The 18781-nt window shown below is 45.9% G+C and overlaps 1 protein-coding gene across 1 annotated transcript in view; it reads right to left on the minus strand.

Moving 5' to 3' along the window:
* Positions 1–18781, minus strand: part of LOC129328214 (zinc finger protein 318-like) — an 87366-nt gene that overhangs the window by 59526 nt on the left and 9059 nt on the right. The window contains exon 3 of the mRNA XM_054977116.1: positions 14243–14834. Coding sequence (XP_054833091.1) covers positions 14243–14834 — 592 coding nt within the window. The remainder of the gene's footprint in view (positions 1–14242; positions 14835–18781) is intronic.

The following is an 18781-nucleotide window of genomic DNA, read 5'->3' on the forward strand; positions in this document are numbered from 1 at the left end:
AAATTTTTTTTTTAATAAAATTTTTTATTGGAATTAGAAATATTTGGTCATTTATAACAATCAAAATACTCTAATATTCCAGTTCTAACCCCCTCCCTTTCCCCCCCGCTTGTTGACTTCCAACAGCTTTCCAACCCTTTGTCTATTCTTCCCCTACTCATTTCAACTTATTTTGTCAATTAAACATATACTTTCACACTCTTCTAAGCTAATCTATTATAACACAGTGCTAAGTCAGTTTCCCTTCACTTATCAACTAACTAATATATTCCTGGCATATTATTCAATAGTAATAATACTGGTAATATTCTCAATATCCTGTACTCTAACTTATTCATTCTAATGTCATCAATATGGGACAAACAATTTATCCCTCCCTATACATAACTTGAGTACTCATAAGTGATGAATATATTTATAAGTCAACCAATTTAACTTATACTCTATATGTTACTCTTTACTTCCTCTTATATCTCTTATCTTTATAACATATAGTCAATCAATTTGACTCATATTCTACACATTTCTAAATATAACTATAAACACAATATACATTCAACATAAGTCAATCAATTTGACCCATGTTCTGCACATTTCTAAATATCGCTATAACCAAAAATACCTTCAGCATAAGTCAATCAATTTAACCTATATTCTATATGCTACTTCTCATTCCCTCCCTTCTTGTATTCATGAATTTTAATTCTGTTAATTCTCAATTACACCCCTATCTGCCAGCAACATAAAATTAATTAATTTCTATTCTTATATATCACATAATAACTATTACTTAATACTGTATAGAATAATCAAATAGAATAATTGCTTAGTAATTCTTCTTTAACTCTCCTCCCCCCGGTATAGTCACTTCTCTCTTCTTTTGTTTTTCTTCAATAATTTTCAAACTGCCACAGTTCTCCTCCCACCTCCCATTTTTTCACTAAATATTGTTTCAGCTTCTCCCAATCTGTGTTAAACTGTCCTGGATCAAGGTCTCTTAGTTTTCTTGTCAGTTTATCCATCTCCGCCATGTACAGCAATTTGTAAATCCAGTCCTCGATAGTTGGCACTTCTTGTACTTTCCACTTTTGCGCATACAAAAGTCTAGCCGCTGCTGTCATGTAAAAAAGCAATGTCCTATGTTGTGCTGGAATATCTTCCATTCCCAAGTTCAGTAGCAGGAGTTCTGGGTTCTTATTAACTTGAAACTGTAAAATCTCACTTATTACTCTTATTATTTTCCCCCAGTACTGCCTGACTACCTCACAAGTCCACCACATATGATACAAAGATCCTTCATGCTTTTTACATTTCCAGCATTTATTAGACGTGTTCACATTCCCTAGCGCAATTTTCTTTGGTGTCAGGTACCAACGATAGATCATTTTATAGACATTCTCTTTAATGTTAGTGCATGTCGTAATCTTCAAAGTATTTATCCACAAGTATTCCCACGCCTCCATTGTTATTTCTTTATTAAAATTTATAGCCCACTTCACTATTTGCACCTTAACTACCTCTTCTTCAGTATACCATTTTAACAACACTTTATAGACCTTTGAAATTTCCTTTTTGTTTTCTTGTAAAATTACTTCCCCCAAGTCCGAGTTCTCCATTCTTATCCCTCCCTTGGCACAATCCGATTTATAAAGGTCTCTGAGCTGTCTATATTGAAACCAGTCATAGTTTGGAGACAACTCTGTATTCCACAATGAAATTAATCAATATTCAGTCCATATGCAAGACAACATTTTCTATATAAACTAATTATATAAACAAATTACAAATTATATAAAAATTTACAACAAACAGTCTAAAAATTCATGAATATTTTAACACGTAACATACCTAAATTGCTTTTTAACATACATAAAGATTTTTAACACAAATCTGGAAACAAAACTGCTATAATAATAGAACAAGTGGGTGTAGCTATAAATAAAATGAGCCAGACTCAAAGCTTCCTAAATACATAACATTTTGGATATAGGAGACAATGTCATGAATAGAACAAAGCCAATCTGGGTTATCAGCTTTTTCTTTTAGGCAAACTCTTTCATCCAAATAAATAGCACTATCCCACAAGCAATCATTTACAGTTTGTTTCACGATTGCCAGCAGGGTGTCAGTGGGAGAGAGTCCATTGCCAAAGTAACCAAACTGAAATTCTCCACCTTTCCAAGCTACTGCTGATAAACAGTTAGGGGTGTGCAAGGAAAAAAAATTCTGATTTTTTACTTTGGGATTTCCGAAGCTTCGGAATTTCCGGAGTGGGGAAAAAAGTCGGAAATAAGCAATTTGCTTACTGACTGGCTTCGGTATGTTCCATAAAGATTCAGAGCACACCAAAAAGTTTTTAAACTTCCAGCCCAGCCACTTACTTCATCCAATGGGGGGAGGAGAGGGTTCCCTCCTCCCCCCTATTCTAGTGAGAGGGAGGAGATTCCCTCCCCCTCCCATCGGGTGAAATAAGCAGTGGGGCGGGAAATTTAAACCAACCCCCGCTCACTTGACCCCGAATCAGCTGCTTGGCGGCGAGTTCCCCACCAGGCAGCTGAGTCAAGCCAGAGAGGTTAAAATGCCCCTTTCCATGGCGCTGCGCAGCTGGCTTGACTCAGCCAGCATGCCGCAGCTGCCTGACGCGGAACTCCTCACCAAGCAGCTGATTCGGGGGTTAAAATGCCCTTTTCCGTGCCACTGCAGCACGGAAAGGGGCATTTTAACCCCACTGGCTTGACTCAGCTGTCTGGCAGGCAACTACCCGCCAAGCAGCTGATTCAGGGTGCTTAAAATGCCCCTTTCCATGGCCCAAAACAAACCCGGACATGGCACACACTGGGGCCGATTCAGAAATCCCAAATCTTTGCGAATCGGGTCTGATTCGGGTATTTTTCCCAAATTGGAAACCCAAATCGCACACCCCTAAAAACAGCGCAACAAGTATCAGTTTGGGTGCCTCACCAACAGCCATTCTTTCAATTTCCTCCTCTCTCTTTCACATAAGAGTAATGTGAGGACTTATTCAAAATGGGTAGCTGTGTTAGTCTGTCTGTAGTAGTAGAAAAGAGCAAGAGTCAAGTAGCACCTATAAAACTAACAAAATTTGTGGTAGGGTATGAGCTTTCGTGAGCCAAATCTCACTTCTTCAGATAAAGAGGAAGACTTTATTGTGAGGACTTACTGTAAACAGTAAGTCCTCACAGTAAGTCCTTCATGTGAGGACTTACTGTTTATTCTCAATGAAATATCCTACTAAATTCTGTAATCCCTGACTATCTGAAATTATCGTAGAATCATAGGGTTGGAAGGAACCTCTAGGGTCATCTAGTCCAACCCCCTGTGCAATGCAGGAAATTCACAACTGCCCCCCCAACTGCCCCAGTGACCCCTGCTTCATGCCCAGAAGATGGCAAAACACCTCCAGGATCCCTATCCAAACTGGCCCGTAGAAAATTGCTACCTGACCCCAAGGTGGCGATCAGCATTACCCTGGGCATATAAGAAGGCCACAAAAACTAAGCACTCATGTAACCCATTCTGCCCAGGTTCACAGAATCAGCATTACTGTCAGATGGCCATCTAGCCTCTGCTTAAAAACCTCCAAAGAAGGAGAGCCCACCACCTCCCGAGGAAGCCTATCAGGAAGTTCTTCCTAATGTTTAGCCAAAAACTCTTCTGATTTCAGTTCAAGCTGCTGGTTCTGGTCCAGCCTTCTGGGGCAGCAGAAGACAACTCCACGCCATCCTCTGTATGACAGCCCTTCAAGTACTTGAAGATGGTTATCATATTCTCTCTCAGTCGTCTCCTCTCCAGGCTAAACATTCCAAGCTCCTTCAACCTTTCCTCATAGGACTTGGTCTCCAGCTCCCTCACCATCTTCGTTGCCCTCCTCTGGACATGTTCCAGCTTGTCTATATCTTTCTTAAATTGTGGTGCCCAAAAATGAACACAATACTCTAGGTGAGGTCTAACCAGAGCAGAGTGATACCATTACTTCTCCTGATCCGGACACTATGCTGCTGTTGATACAGCCCAAAATCACATTTGCCTTTTTAGCTACCATATCACACTGATGAATCATGTTGTGTATGGTCTACTAAGACTCTAGATCCTTTACGTGCATACTACTGCCAATAGTAATAATTATAATCCTATAATTATGCTTTTGATTTTTCCTTCCTAAATGCAGAACTTTGCATTTATCTCTGTTGAAATTCATTTTATTCGTTTTTGCCCATTTTTCAAGCTTGTCAAGATCATTCTGTATCCGTCTTCAACCTTATTTGCAACCCCTCCCAATTTACTATCATCTGCAAATTTAATAAGCATTCCCTCTATTCCTTCATCCAAATCATTTATAAAACTGTTGAACAGAACAGGTCCCAGGACTGACCCCTGAGGAATTCCACTTAGCGCTCTTCTCCAAGAGGATGAAAAACCATTAACTAGCACTCTTTGGGTACGATCTGTCAACCAGTTACAGATCCACCTAATAGGATCCAAACCACATTTTACCAACTTGTTGACAAGGATATTATGTGGAACCTTATCAAAAGCCTTACTGAAATCGAAATAAACTATGTCTACAGCGTTCCCCTGATCCAACAAGGTAGTAAATTTCTCCAAAAAGAAGTGATAAGGTTAGCATGACAAGACTTGTTCTTGAGAAACCCATGCTGGCTCTTAGTAATAATCACAGCCATCCTTTCTAAATGCTCAAGGACTGACTGACAGATGATTTGTTCTAAAACTTTTCCAGGTATAGATGTCAAGCTGACAGGTCGGTAGTTACCTGGATCCTCCTTTTTTCCCCTTCTTGAAGATGAGGACAACATTTGCCCACCTCCAATTTCTGGCAGCTCTCCTGATCTCCAAGAATTCTCAAAAATAATGGACAGAGGCTCAGCAATGACATCTGCGAGTTCTTTTAGTACCCTTGAGTACAATTCATCTGGCCCTGAGGACACAGTTCCATTTAACGCGCTCTACGCTGGGCTTCCCATGGGCCTGATCCGGCGGTTACAGCTGGTACAGAATGCAGCAGCACGGGTCATTGCTGGAGCACCGGTGTGGGAGCATATTACACCGGTGCTACGCCAGCTGCATTGGCTGCCAGTGGAGTACCGAATCAGGTTCAAGGTTTTGGTGTTAACCTACAAAGCCCTACGCGGACTGGGACCGACGTATCTGAGGGACCGTCTCTCACCATATGAGCCCCGGAGGACTCTCCGCTCTGGCGGAAAACATCTTTTAAGTGTCCCTGGCCCTAGGGAGGCCCGCCTGGCGTCGACCAGGGCCAGGGCCTTTTCAGTCCTGGCCCCAACCTGGTGGAATGCTCTGTCTTGCGAGACAAGGGCCTGGCAAGATTTGCTTGCATTTCGCCGGGCCTGTAAGACAGAGCTATTCCGCCAGGCATATGGCTAGCGCCGGGCAGTGCCCCCCCCGTGAAGGGGGGGTTAAACCATCACCCCTATGCAAACACAGAGGCATGTATGAACCACTATGCAGCATGAATTGTTATATTTAATGTTTTTAAATGTTTTTAAATGTATTATTTAATGTTTTTAAATGTTTTTAAACATATTTGTATTTGTTATCCGCCCTGAGCCTGCGAAAGGGGGGAGGGCGGAATATAAATATAATAAATTAAATTAAATTAAATTTAAAGAAACTAGGTGTTTATGTACTGCCTCTATGCTGATCCTAGGCTGTAACTTCCTTCCCCCATCATGTGTTCTGTTATTGCCATGTTGAGCACCATTTCCCTTGCAGCAGAACACTGAGGAAAAGTAGGAATTGAGCAGTTCTGCTCTCTCTTCATCGCCTGTTACAATTTTACTTCCCTGCCCCTGCAATGCACCTACCATGTCCTTGCTCTTTTTCTTACTTTGAACATAAGAAAAGAACGCTTTTTTGTTGTTTTAGCACCTCTTGTGAGCCTAAGCTCAGGCTGAGCTTTAGCTTTTCTAACCCTCTCCTTACAAGCACTGGTTATTTGTTTATATCCATCCTTGGTTATAAGGCCTTTTTTATTTCTCAATTTATTAGAATGCTGTTTATGAAGCCACCGTGGCTTTCTTTTAAGCTCCTCCCATTTTTCCTTCTCATTTGTGAGAAGGAATTATTTATGATTGTGCTTTCATTATTTCGCTTCTAAGAAACTCCCACCCCTCTTGAACTCCCTTCTCCTTAAGTATTTCTGACCATGTGATTCTACCCAGCATAGCTTTCAGTTTGTTAAAATTTGCTTTCCTGAAGTCCAACCTGTATGTCTGACTATGTACAGCTTTTCCCTTCCCCAAGACTGTAAATTCCAAAATTACATGGTCACTGCTTCCCAGAGTGCCCACTACTTTCACCTCGGCAACCAGTTCTTCCCTGATGGTGAGTATCAAGTCCAAGGTAGCAGAACCCCTTGTTTCCCTCTCTACTATCTGAAAAATGAAGTTGTCAGCAAGACAAGTCAGGAATTTATTTGAGCTTTCATTTTTAAATGTCATGTATGTAAAAGAAAAATGACACGGGAAAGCTACCAGTTATTTCATTCCATCATTCATATCAAATTTGCATCTATTACCTGCTCCCATTTCACCTACATTCCACCAAAAGCAGCTATGCTGCAATAACCACAATATCTCAATAAATGCATTATTTCATAAATGAGCTTGAGAGATGCCTGGGCTCATGTCCACCTTTGTGCCTTTTCCTTCCTCATATTAAACAAGATAAAACAACTGCTTCTGTGGCAATTCACTGCTTGCTATTATATTTGACTCACAAGCTAGGTTTGGACTTTTCCCTGTTGTAAAGAAACTCGTTTATTTACTTTGTTTCTTGTGCAGTTTAAATATTCTGGTTCAAACTTTTGAGACATTTGGCCGGGGGTGGGGGGAGACTAAGGGTTCTGTCAGTTCCAGTCAGATAAGAGAGGCCTTAAGCCACAGGTGCAAAGCTGTAGCTGCTTTCAAGGACAGAGGCTTGAAGGCCAGCATTAGCCTTCTAGCTTGTTATTGTGTAGCGTTATTGTTGTGCAGTAATGAGTTCTTCTCCCTCTCTTACTTGCGAGGAAGGGCTACTGCAGGGATTGTTGCCAGAGGTTTTGGGCCCTTTTGATGGCTAAGTGTTGAGGCCTGCTGCAGGTGTTGGGTCTTTCAAAAGCTGGCTCTCATTCTATCTTCCCCTCCTTCTTGGGAATGCACCTTCCCGGAGGAAACTTTTGCTCCTGCCTCTGAATACTATACCACTTGTGGATTCCTGTTGCTAGCAAATTTTGTGCTTTTTTATCTGGATTTCTGGACCTAAGAACTAAAGCTTCTATGTGGATTCTGAACCTTGCTAAGAGGTAACATCTACAACAGGTTTGAAAGAGTATGCTAGCCTAGCTAAAATAGCCTGTTGCTATTTTTGTTTCTCCTACACACTTCTATGCTTCTTTATTTGTTTTTTGCATTTTAAAAATAAATTTCCTTTATTTATATTGGAGTGGAGTTATTAAGTGTTGTAGATACGATCTGAATCTAGCACCTTGGCCAATTTGCCACAAGCTACCTAATTATTAACTTGTAGGGCTAATTTTGCCTGTTAGCACCCCAAGGCCTTGAGACTTACCGCTTGGCCCTAAACTGTGGATTAAAAGAGGCTGGTGGCAGCTCGCTATGCTGGTTAATGAGGCTTCACTTGCAAGTCTTTTTGGAATTTTGCCTTTGACATCATTGAAGATTACCAACAACTCCCCTCCCAGGGATTTGGGCAGGCTTGCTTGGAACCTTTACACTTGTAAACCAGGATTAAACTATAGTTTCTGATTTGGATATGACAATTAGCCAGAAAAGCAAAGTCTTTATCTCCCTGTGAAGGAGAGGAAGGCGAAAAAGGAAAACATGAATCCAAGGATTCTACAGGCTCAATCATATTGCTGAATTAAATGTATGCCAAGTAGAAAAAAATAAGACTTGTTTGCTCCAAAATCTAATCCACAAGGTGCCACTACTTAATCTTCATTTCATACTGCTTTTTCACTCGACAAAGACTTCTAATATATGAATCTGGGGAAAATGGAAGATTTATTACTTACCGAGAAGCTTCCTTTCTCGGTGGTCCATGAGTGGGGCAGTCAAGACACTGGGTAGCTCCTCCTCCTTCTTTGCAGGGTCGGATGACAAAGTTGCAATCCTAAGGGGGAGGGGCTCCCAGGCTCTCCAGTTCCTTTCCAAGCCCTCACAGTTCCCCAACCAATCAGACCAGGCTCTCACCACCTGAATAATACAACTATAATACCAGCAAGATGAACTTTATTCATCGTTATATAACACAAGAACATTTCAACCATCAACGAAACACAAACTGGTTTACTTAGGTCTGTTCTCTCAACTGCTCATCCCTTCCCTTTCCAGGACTGGGTGGGTTATGACTGCCCCACTCATGGACCACCGAGAAAGGAAGCTTCTCGGTAAGTAATAAATCTTGCATTCTCCTGTGGTCCTGAGTGGGGCAGTCAAGACGCTGGGATATATTCCTAGCAGTGAAACATAGGGAGGGTGACTAAGCTTCCAGGATGTGCTGGAGCACTCTTCTGCCGAAGGCAGCATCCGCAGAAGCGATTTGATCTATTCTATAGTGTTTGGTAAAAGTGTGTACTGACCTCCAAGTTGCTGCCCTACAAATTCTCTCCAAGGAAGGGAAAGACCTATATGCGGCCGAGGCGGCCGTTCCTCTCAGAGAGTGGGCCGTAATCCCTTTAGGAGGGGTTACTTTCCTAGCCTTGTATGCTAAACCTATACATTCCCTGATCCACCTGCTGATGGTCGAAGAGGTCACCCAATTCCCCACTGCGCTCTGTTTGAAAGAGACAAACAAGTTTTCTACCTTACGAAACTGCCTGGTTCTATCAATATAGAAACTCAAAGCCTGCCTTACGTCCAACTTGTGCCATTCTTTCTCCTTCTCATGCTTAGGGTTGGTACAGAAGGATGGCAAGACTATATCCTCCCCCCTATGAAAGGCAGAGTTTACTTTAGGAATAAAGGAGGGGTCCGTTCTAAGGACCACTTTATCTTGATGGAATGTACACAGTTCCCTATATACTGATAGGGCTCCTAACTCTGACATCCTTCTTGCCGAAGTCAGGCCCACCAAAAACACTGTTTTAAGAGTCAATTCTTTAAGGGAACAAGAAGCCATAGGCTCAAACGGTTCTTTTGCAAGCGCATTTAGTACTAAGTTTAAGTTCCAAGTCGGGAAACAATGCACTTGGGGCGGATTAAGCAAGGCCGTCCCCCTCAAAAAACATTTCACATGAGGATGCTTCGTAAGAGAGGTCCCTCTTTTGGATCCCCTGATGGCTGAGATGGCTGCCACTTGTCTCCTCAACGTGCTTGTACTGAGTCCCTTGTCCAGTCCATCCTGTAGGAATAGAAGGATCTGTTTTATAGGTGCCGATACAGGGTTCAATCCTTTTTCATTTCATACTCATGAAACACCTGCCAGTTGTAGCTGTGATTCGTGGAACCTTTTCTTGACGCCAGCATGGTGCAAATCACCCTCTCAGGGTAACCTAGGGCCTCATGCTGGCCACGCTCAACTTCCAGGCTGTTAACTTTAGCGCCTTGGGGTTTGGGTGTAGGATCTCCCCGAGTTAAAAGATCCTCCCTGCAAGGAAGAGTCCACGGTTCTGTGCATGCCAGTCTCATTAGTTCCTGAAACCAAGGCCTCCGTGGCCAGTAAGGGGCGACTAGTATGACCTCTGCCCCCTGATCCACTATCTTCTGTATTACCCAGTGAAGAATTTTCGTTGGGGGAAAGGCATATAGAAGACCCCGAGGCCAGTCCTGTGACAACGCATCCACTGTCATGGCCCTCGGGTCTCTGTATCTTGACATGAATCGTGCCACTTGGTTGTTTTGGGCCGAGGCGAAGAGGTCCACTCCCGGCACCCCGAACCTGTTGCATATCTGTGTAAAGACCTTCTCGTTCAGCTTCCATTCCATCCTGTTCCTGCTCAACCAGTCGGCTAGGACATTGTGTTGCCCCGCTACATGGCTTGCTTTTATGGACCTTAGATTTTCTTCTGCCCACCGAAAGATCTTGTCTGCCTCCTTGCTCAGAGTCCTGGACCTGCTGCCTCCTTGCCTGTTTATATAGGCCTTCGCCGTCTTATTGTCGGTGAGGACCATCACATGATTCAGTCTCAGACTGTCCGCAAATTCCAGTAGCCCGTTCCGTATTGCTCTGAGCTCCAGAAGATTTATGCTGACCTGTGCCTCTTCGGGAGACCACTCCCCTTGAGCTATCTGCCCCTTGATGTGAGCACCCCAACCTTTCAGACTCACGTCCATAGTGAGAGTCACTCTCTTGGGTTCCCTTAGGAGAGCGCCCTCTGTGAACCTTCCCAGTTCTGTCCACCAAGACAGATCCTGCAACAGTTGGATAGGAACTTCCACCTTCCTGTACCACCTGTGAGTGATGACTCTTTGAAAGGGTTGCAAGAACCTCTGTAGAGGCCGGGTATGAAATCTGGCCCATTGCAAGACATCCTGACACGACACCATCATTCCTTGTAATTTGGCCAGTTGCATAATCTCCATCACTTTCCTTGTCTTGACTGCCTCTAACATAGACAGGATCTTTTGTTGTCTTTCTGGAGATATAAACATCTTGCCCACCATGGTGTCTATTATTACCCCCAGGTGAGCGATTCTCCCCGTCGGGGTGAGAATGCTCTTCTGGCAATTGATGATGAAGCCGTGACTCTCCAGACAGTTCATGGTGGTCTCCACCGCCCTCGGGGACGACGCCTGGGACGGCGCCTTTATCAAGATGTCATCGAGGTAGGGCGACAGGGCTATCATCCCCTGTACCCTGAGGAAAGCCACTAGGGTCACCAGGACTTTCATAAATACCCTTGGTGAGGATTTCAGACCAAAGGGGAGGGCCCTGTATTGGTAATGCTTCCCGTTGTAGGCAAAACGGAGAAATTTCCTGTGTGAAGCCCTGACGGGAATATGCAGATAGGCCTCCGACAGATCTATGGAGGCCAAGAAGTCCCCTTGCTGAAGGGCCCCTGCAGTGGACTTCAGGGTCTCCATCTTGAACCTCCTGGATTTTATATGAAGGTTCAACCATTTCAAGTCCAGAATGGCCCGTATGTCCCTGTTCTTCTTTGGGACCAGAAAAAGGACCGAGTACACACACTGCCTTTGAGAATGTGCAGGTACCGGTTCTATCACTTTGATCCGAAGGAGATGCCTGATCACTTACACCATTTTCAGGTGCTTCATCTGAGATGGATTTCTGAGGACTTGAAGAAAGCGCCTTCATAGCACCCTCTCGAACTCCAAGGAGTAGCCCTTGGATACCACTTCCAGTACCCAGTTGTCTGAGATTGTGAACCTCCACTGGGATATAAAGTCCTGGACATGGCCCCCGACCTGTCCAAGCATCCGCCTTGTCGGATAGTCATGCTTGGCCGCCCTTCTTTTGTCCTTTACTCTGAGTGGACGACTTTCTGAAGCTGAAGGATCTGCCATCTGATCTTGGCTTCGGTTTGCATCTGCCCTTAAACGGTCTGTCATTAGTTTGCCTGGCAGGTCTTTTATAGTCACAAAAGGAATGTTTCCCTTTGAACTTTTCTTAGATGGTAGGACCTTCTTTTTCTCAGCATCCTCCACCAAGAATCTATCCAGGTCGTCCCCGAAGAGTTTAGTGCCAGAAAAGGGAACTGTTGCCACCTTACTACGAGCTGGAGGGTCCACATCCCAATTCCTAAGCCACATGTTCTGTCGTGCCGCCACGTTAAAACCCATGGCCCTGGAAGACATCTGAAATAAATCCAGTATGGCATCTGCAGAGAAGGCCGCCGCCAACGCTATTTTCTTTGCTTCATTCCTGATTTCCTTTGGTACCTCCTTACCAGCAGATGCCAGATCTGATGCCCACGTAAAGGCCGCTCTTGCAAATAAGGATCCCATCGCTGAGGATTTTAGGGAAGCTGCCGATGCTTCGAAATCCCTGCACAAGGCTTGCTCAATCTTTTTATCTGAAGGGTCCTTGGGCATACCCTCAGCATCCATAGGTAGTACCGAAGACGTTGCCAAGCTGGAGATGGGATCATCTACTGTGGGAAGTTTGATCTTCTTGGAGTCGTTAACTGACAAAGAGTAGAACTTGTGGAAAACTGATTGATAAAGCTTAGGTTTTGCTGGGTTATCCCACTCTGTTTTCAGAACATCATGGAAAATATCTGGTAGTGGTACCCCTATGTGCTTAGGACCCCCTTTAGGCAGGGCTCTTTCCAGGCCTTGGGGGTATGAGGGTTCCACTTCTGTAACTCCTGTAGCAGAAGGAGAAATTTCTAGAGTTCTCAGCACCTTTGCCAGCAGCTTAGAAAACTTTTCTGGAGGAAAAAGCCTGGTTTGGAACTGGTTTATTTCCATAACTTCCTCTTCAGACAATTCTCCCTCTTTAGCATCAGAGGAATGCTGAGACACATCAGAACCCCAGGGGGATTCATCAGAGTCACTGGAGATGTCCTCCAACAGGGGGTCCGTTCTCTTTTTTAGTTTGGTCTGGGTAGCTGGATTTGCAGGCCTTTTGCCCTTCGAGGTGCTAGGCCGCTGCTGGCTTTGTTTCTGAGGAACCAACTGTGTCTTAAGATCTTTGACTGCTGAGTCCAGACCTTTCTTGATATCTGTGTTTAGCCATGCTAGAATGTTGGCTTTGGCCTCTGGCCCAGACAAATCCAGATCACCACTCCCCAGGTTCTCCCCTTGATTGGAGTAGGCAGGCCTTGAGGCCATTGAAGACTCTAAATTGCTGGGTATTGAATGAGCCTCCCTTGCCTCAGACATACTGGCCTCTGAATTCATTCCCGTCAAAATCTTTGCGCCTGAAAGTGAAAGTAAGCAGGAGCTGTTTTAAAAGAGAGGCCCTTTCGCTCTTTTACAGACTTTCTCCAAACAGCGCTACTGAGGACCCAGCAAAACAAAAAAGCCCGTCCCCTGGGGGAGACTGTGGGCTCCTTTAAGCTAAGAGGGTAATTCAGTCCTAGACCGATTAGAACCCCGCCGCGACGGTCAGGGCAATATCTGGCTTCACTCGCACTTTCCAGCCCTCCCGATTTGAATACCTGCGGCTCCCCCCGCCCTGCTTTTTAGCCCCTTCGGAGGCTTTGAGCAGGCGAAAGCCTTCACTCACAGTTTCAGCGCGGCAAGCGAGGCTTCTGCCGTTTGGGAGACGATCGCCTTCCTCCCCGGTTGCAGCGGCGGCGGCATTCTTCTCCCGCTCTCTGTTGCCTCAGCAGACGCCGGGACCAAGCTGACTAGGTTCGTCGGCTCTGCAGCTCGTTCCCCGCGGCTCGTGCCGCAAATCCAATGCTGGAAGGGGGGAGGGGGGAGGGGAAGGAGGAACCAGTCCTTCCTTTATCCCCACGAGCCCGCGCCTTAATTTTCAAACGTCCAAGGATAGCTGCTCACAAAGAGCAAGAAAGATACATCCCCTGCTGAGCAGGGCCGGATAAAAACTGGAGAGCCTAGGAGCCCCTCCCCCTTAGGATCACAACTTTGTCATCCGACCCTGCAAAGAAGGAGGAGGAGCTACCCAGCGTCTTGACTGCCCCACTCAGGACCACAGGAGAAGGCTAAATAAATAAAATATCCTTATACCGAGTCAAATACCATGCACAATGCTAATTATGCAATGACCTACACTAAATTAACTTCACAGTGAAGGCAGATGAAGTATCAGGCAACCCTACCCTCTAAGTATGGAAGGAACACCGAGTTTTCCCATGCCCCGTCCTCTGCTGTTGCTCCACTCTAACCCCTAACAGACCGCTCCCAAGATCACAGGATACAGAAACAGCTATGAAGGTCAGTGGGCTGGAGTGAGGAGCAAAGGAAACTGTTCCCTCCCCTCAGTGGAGCTTTACCCGCAGGAACAGATAGGAGTAGTTTCAACTCCTTGACCATCTTCACTCTAAACCCCGCCCCATTTGTTTCTCTATGCCAATCATACAACCCCAGAATAGATTCCTCTAGGGATCTGAAAAAGCCACCATAATGGAAATGAATGCAAGAAAATTACACCTTTCACACATGGAGAGGTAGAATGTTACCCACTATTTTGAGGGTACTTGCTGCATCACAAAGAAGAAAGACTGAAAAGAGACATGAATTACTACTAAGATTAAACACACACAACCATATGTTACTGACAGCTTAGCAAGAGAGGGTAAGAAGGCTCAAACCTGCAGAGAAGGCTCATCTACTCTGTTCTTCAAGACTGATTTTTTGGGCAGTGCTGGTGCTTTTTCAGGCCTATGAAGGAACTGAGGTTCAGGAGACTGCATAGAGTTAGTCAAACCATGGATCACACTGCCACTAGAAGACATATCTTGACAAGTACTTCTTTTGGTCTCAGAATTCTCAACCTCCTTGAAATCCTCATCTGAGCATGCTGGACTTGGACTCCTGCTGAGATTTCGTTTATAGTAATTTTGTTTGCCTGGCAAGAAACCTTGAGGATCCATGCTCACATCAAGCTGTCTGTCCTCTCTGTCACATGGATGGCGTTTTGGATCTCGTCCTCTCTTCTCTGGTGAATGTAAGTGCTTCCTATGCAGTTTGATATCCCTGTCAGTTTCTCTTGATATATCCTGTAGATGATCGTAGCTCATGTCAAAGTCTAACTGATAGAGGGAAACATCCTTACTGTGATAGTCTTTATTGTATCTTCTGTTGAAAGAACTGGGAGGACTTCTCTCAGGAGATGAATATCGCTCAAGGCTTTGATGATATGAAAGGCATCTGCTAAATACTGGATAATCAGTAAAGTCATCCCTGATGAGAGAGAGACATACATTAAAACATGTCAGAAACCTGGAGCTGATTGGCATAAAAGTCCTATCAACTATCCAAACATCTTGCTTTGAACCCAACATGGCTGTTGCTAGGGATTCTGCATATTCAGCACATAGCACTCCCTCCCCAAAGTTATACTCTTCTCAGGACCATGATTCTACCTCCAAACTGCATTATTTATGATCACAGGATACACTTGCAAAGACTAGCAGGCTGCCAAACCCAAGTGTAGATTCTTGGAAGTACATGATGGCCTGCAGAAGCACTTAGCACAGAAACTGTAACAGAATTTCAAACAATTTCTGCCAAGCAGTATTAATTTTCACTGTTTTTTTCTAGTCACTGAAAATGTTAATTTTTGAAAAATTCTATTCACAAATGAATGAACTCCTCCCCTAGGTTTCTCTGATCTTCAGCTAACAGCGTTAGGTGGCATGAGGGAGCTGCAAAAGACAAAATGGTTGGAAATACCTATTCCTCAAGCAGAGCAGTCCTTTTGGATCCAACCCCAAGTCAGGTTCTGCCAATTTTCCTTTATATACAGTTTGAAACACAAGGTCAAACATTTTTTAAAAACTTTGAAACTGATGGGTCATTGTGATTAGAAGTGAAAACCAATTTCTCATTAAGTCTCTCTTGCTCTTAAATTGGTATTGCTGTTACTTTTCATGCTCTCACGCACATTTGCATCTTACATTTAAAAGTAAAAGAAAAAAATAAAAGCAATTTTTCTCTAGAAGTGACAATATCCACAAGATCAAGGTATTTTCATTGTTGATACTAACATAATGCTAGCGTGTAAATAATACTAGTGATATGGTTTGCGGCTTCTACACATATGAATGCATATAACAAAGCATAGCCCTCATTGTGGAAACAGATATAATGCAGTAGCATCATTGCAAAACATAATGGTAAGGTCGTATTATAACTGAATGGTTCAAGAAGGCACTTTTGGGGGGAAAGGAACTGTGGATTTTACTATACCATTGTATTATCTGTTTGCTGCATGTATTGTCCTGCCAGTCAGCACAACTTAACCCTGGCACATCTTGGTAGTGCAGTGAAGGCTGTCCGGGGTCGACTTACCGGGAGGAGGGGACGGGAGACAGCCAGGAGACAGCTACCCAGCCACCCCAACAGTCACTCAGGTCCCACACAGGCCGGCAACAGAGAGGGGGGGAGAAGCACCCAAGCCACAGAGCGTCAGATGGGGCAGATGGAAAGCCATCTAGCCCCACCCTCCGGTGGGAAGCTAAGAGCCCAGGCAGGGAGAGTGAGGACAACCAGGAGGGGACCAGACCAGAGGGAGAAGGCACAGGAGACAGGGACAGCCAGCCATCAGCCTGCCAGCCAGACAGCAACCTTACCGGCACGGGAAGACAGCAGAGGCAGCACAGGGACACGCCCCAACCTGCAAGCAGGGTGGGAGTGGCAAGGGCCAGGTGAGGCTGGGAGCAAGGCAGCCTCTGGCAATCAGCAAAGAGAGCCCGGCAGCCAGCAAAGGAGGCACACGTGTGGCTGGCCAGAGCAGCCAGCAGAGCACCACCAGGTGTGGCTGCCTAGGACAGCCTGGACCGTGGCTAGAGTGCTGGGGGGCGTTGCTGGCAGGTGGAGCCTGGAATGGGTGAAAGGATATAAGGGAAGTCCACTCAGAGGATGGGATGAGTTGTGTAGGAGTGGTGGTAGAGGGGTGAAGGAGTGGAGAGTGTAGGAGAATATCAGAGCAGAGAGAGAGGGGAGGACGAGGGTTGGAAACAAGAAGCAAGCAGGGGCGGAAGGGAGCTCAACAGGTTGAGCAGGCTGGTGAGGGGTAGGGAGGGAGCAAGGGTATACCTCCTCTCCTTCCACGGAGCTGGAACCTGTGTTGTCCCTGTCCGCGCCTAGGAGCTGGAGTTCAGGCCCACCAGCACTCTGCGCAGCTGCGCCCATGCCAAAGCCTAACAAAGGCTTTGAAAAAATATGAGGCAGAAGGCTGCTCAAATGGCTCTCCTACTCCATCCTTGAGAGGTGGAGGGGTAATGAGACCAGGCTCACTGCCTGGTCAGGCTCCTGCTGCCGAGTACATGGTACTGCTTCCCAATAATGACTAGGAATAGGGGTGACTGCCCACAGCACATCTCCCTAGTGCAGTACAGGTTTCGTAAGCAGAGGCACTGAAAGGGTGCTAGAAAAAGCTGCTTGCACAGTTCCCCTGCTAACCACTTCAACAGGGAAAGATAAAGGACACAGGGAGACCTTGGTAAGGGTGTTTGCTAAACCATCTGAATGGAGGCAAAAGGAAGCTACAAGCAAACAAGACATGAGACCACACACAACAGAGAGGAGTAGCTGACTGGAGGCAAAGAGCACCTAAAACCCCCATCAGCTAGTGCTGCTGGAACAGTAAAAAGAGAAGGCTCTCACTGTCATGAACCATAGCCCATTATTTAGGTTTCCTGGACACCCTCATACTGCAGGCAAAATCTTGCTGACTTCTTTAAACTAGATGAAGCAGACCAGAAGAGAAGACACATCTGCCAGCTAAGGAGGCAAGAAGAAGACTGGTCCTATAGAGAATCAGTGGAAAGCGTCTCCTAATTGAGTCCCACTCAGTGCTGCTGCTTCTTCCAAAAAGAACCTACTGAATGGGAGAGAGCACCTCAGTCTTCAGACTGCTATGTGACAAGAAGGGACAACACACTTTTTCATGTATGTGACAGTATGTCTGAATCTATGCTAACCAGTACTACTACCATAAATAAGGATCTATTCAGGACACACAGGTCTTAAAAATGGATGACAGAAAAAGGATGTTCCAACTCTCTGAAAAAAATCATAATGTAAACCATAACTGGGTTTATAGCACTGAGGTTTTGAAGGTAAATGTCTGCACACATTATTTGTCAAGTCTAGATCTGTATCTTTAACAGTTTCTCAAAGTCTACCACTTAAGAACATAAGTAGAGCCTGTCCGGGGTCTGAGCCCCAGCCCCCAGACTTGACAAGAGGGAACAGCAGGGGACAAAAGGGTGGCAGCAACTCCACCCCCCAAGCCGGCAACCAGGGCCAGAACCTACCTACTCCATGGGGAAGGGGCAAAAGGCCAGTACCTCAGAGGGGTGGAGGGGGCAAGGAGAAACCAGCCAGCCCCACCCTCCAGGGGGAAGAGAGGGGGCTGAGCAGGCCGGAGGGAAAGGGACACAGCAGGGAGAAGGTGGGTCCAGCAGCAGCAGCAGCAACCCAAGCAGAGCCCTTACCTGGCAGGGAGAGGACGCCGCCGATGCAGCCCAGAGCCACACCATGGCTAGAAGACAGCAGCCTGGCTCAGGAGTTGCTGGAAGCCAAGCCTCTCCAGGGGGGGCTGCCACAGGCATTCTGGGGGAGGGGATGGGTAACCCCGCCCAGCATTGCTGAGCAGGCAGCACAGAAGCTGGCTAAGGCAGCTCCTCGTGAGCAAGGCCAGGCAAGCCCAATAGCACAGAGGCTGGCTGGGGCAGCTTCTCGGGAGCAAGGCCAGGCAAGCCCAATAGCACAGAGGCTGGCTGGGGCAGCTCCTCGTGAGCAAGGCCAGGCAAGCTCAATAGCACAAGGGCTGGCTGGGGCAGCTCCTCGTGAGCAAGGCCAAGGAGCCCTCAGCTGGGGATGGCTCGCACTCAACCCCACCCTGCCAGCATGGCAAAAGGGCCCAGGAGGGATTAGTGGTTGGAGGGAAACACCTGGAGGAATGCACAGCTGGGCCCAGTCAGGAGAGGGAACAAGCCTGGAAGGAGGGCGAGGTGGAGAAAGGAAACCCTATAAAGGGTGGCTGGGAAGAGCTCTGGGGTGGTGGGTGTGAGTGAGGAGTGATGATGCGGAGTGAGAGCAGTAGGATGCAAGGGTGGAGGCTTGGAGGAGAGTTCTGGAAAGAGGAGATGGAGGACACAGAGGGTAAGCAGGCCAGGTTG

This window comes from Eublepharis macularius, chromosome 1 (assembly GCF_028583425.1).
Source record: "Eublepharis macularius isolate TG4126 chromosome 1, MPM_Emac_v1.0, whole genome shotgun sequence".
NCBI classification, from domain to species: domain Eukaryota; kingdom Metazoa; phylum Chordata; class Lepidosauria; order Squamata; family Eublepharidae; genus Eublepharis; species Eublepharis macularius.